Source organism: Notolepis coatsorum (genome assembly GCF_963971535.1).
Source record: "Notolepis coatsorum genome assembly, chromosome: 16".
Lineage (NCBI taxonomy): Eukaryota > Metazoa > Chordata > Actinopteri > Aulopiformes > Paralepididae > Notolepis > Notolepis coatsorum.
The window spans coordinates 1,640,515-1,643,014 of NC_140180.1; the positions used below are offsets into that span (position 1 = coordinate 1,640,515).

The window sequence follows — 2,500 nt, forward strand, 5'->3', positions numbered from 1 at the left end:
ACAGAGAGAGAGGGAGAGGAGAGAGAAGGTACTTCACAAGCTACGCCTCACACACGCACACACACACATACACACACACTCACACTCACACATGCACACTCACACACACACACCCAGTAGTTTAGTTTCATTAAACTAGGCCAGAGGTTACCTGGGATATTGTCCAGTAGTTTCTGTTGGGCCCGCTCCTTGGTCTCCCTGCGTTCGGAGTCGGTCCGGACCTGAATGCCCGGCGCCAGTTTCCCGTTGGGCCAGAAAGTGTCCCGGAACACGTTGACGTAACACACCACCATCTGCTCGTTGAAGATCCAGGTCACTGTGTCGCGGATCTGTCTGTAGAGCAGCAGCACAGTTACATCATCAATATACCTGTTCTAACAACATATAGACCAGTTACACCATCAATATACCTGTTCTAACAACATATAGACCAGTTACATCATCAATATACCTGTTCTAACAACATACAGACCAGTTACATCATCAATATACCTGTTCTAACAACATACAGACCAGTTACATCATCAATATACCTGTTCTAACAACATATAGACCAGTTACATCATCAATATACCTGTTCTAACAACATATAGACCAGTTACATCATCAATATACCTGTTCTAACAACATATAGACCAGTTACATCATCAATATACCTGTTCTAACAACATACAGACCAGTTACATCATCAATATACCTGTTCTAACAACATATAGACCAGTTACATCATCAATATACCTGTTCTAACAACATACAGGCCAGTTACATCATCAATATACCTGTTCTAACAACATATAGACCAGTTACATCATCAATATACCTGTTCTAACAACATATAGACCAGTTACATCATCAATATACCTGTTCTAACAACATACAGACCAGTTACATCATCAATATACCTGTTCTAACAACATATAGACCAGTTACATCATCAATATACCTGTTCTAACAACATACAGACCAGTTACATCATCAATATACCTGTTCTAACAACATATAGACCAGTTACATCATCAATATACCTGTTCTAACAACATATAGACCAGTTACATCATCAATATACCTGTTCTAACAACATATAGACCAGTTACATCATCAATATACCTGTTCTAACAACATATAGACCAGTTACATCATCAATATACCTGTTCTAACAACATATAGACCAGTTACATCATCAATATACCTGTTCTAACAACATACAGACCAGTTACATCATCAATATACCTGTTCTAACAACATACAGACCAGTTACATCATCAATATACCTGTTCTAACAACATATAGACCAGTTACATCATCAATATACCTGTTCTAACAACATATAGACCAGTTACATCATCAATATACCTGTTCTAACAACATATAGACCAGTTACATCATCAATATACCTGTTCTAACAACATATAGACCAGTTACATCATCAATATACCTGTTCTAACAACATACAGACCAGTTACATCATCAATATACCTGTTCTAACAACATATAGACCAGTTACATCATCAATATACCTGTTCTAACAACATATAGACCAGTTACATCATCAATATACCTGTTCTAACAACATATAGACCAGTTACATCATCAATATACCTGTTCTAACAACATACAGACCAGTTACATCATCAATATACCTGTTCTAACAACATATAGACCAGTTACATCATCAATATACCTGTTCTAACAACATACAGACCAGTTACATCATCAATATACCTGTTCTAACAACATATAGACCAGTTACATCATCAATATACCTGTTCTAACAACATACAGTTACATCATCAATATACCTGTTTTAACAACATACAGACCAGTTACATCATCAATATACCTGTTCTAACAACATACAGACCAGTTACATCATCAATATACCTGTTCTAACAACATATAGACCAGTTACATCATCAATATACCTGTTCTAACAACATATAGACCAGTTACATCATCAATATACCTGTTCTAACAACATATAGACCAGTTACATCATCAATATACCTGTTCTAACAACATATAGACCAGTTACATCATCAATATACCTGTTCTAACAACATACAGACCAGTTACATCATCAATATACCTGTTCTAACAACATACAGACCAGTTACATCATCAATATACCTGTTCTAACAACATACAGACCAGTTACATCATCAATATACCTGTTCTAACAACATATAGACCAGTTACATCATCAATATACCTGTTCTAACAACATACCAGTTACATCATCAATATACCTGTTCTAACAACATATAGACCAGTTACATCATCAATATACCTGTTCTAACAACATACAGACCAGTTACATCATCAATATACCTGTTCTAACAACATATAGACCAGTTACATCATCAATATACCTGTTCTAACAACATATAGACCAGTTACATCATCAATATACCTGTTCTAACAACATACAGACCAGTTACATCATCAATATACCTGTTCTAACAACATATAGACCAGTTACATCATCAATATACCTGTTCTA

General features: G+C 35.6%; 1 protein-coding gene across 1 annotated transcript in view; it reads right to left on the reverse strand.

Annotated features, from left to right (window-relative positions):
- The window catches only part of snx25 (sorting nexin 25), a 29,127-nt gene that overhangs the window by 3,929 nt on the left and 22,698 nt on the right, over nucleotides 1-2,500 (reverse strand). The window contains 1 exon segment of the mRNA XM_084331353.1: nucleotides 152-333. Within this exon segment, the coding sequence (XP_084187479.1) occupies nucleotides 152-333 (182 nt within the window).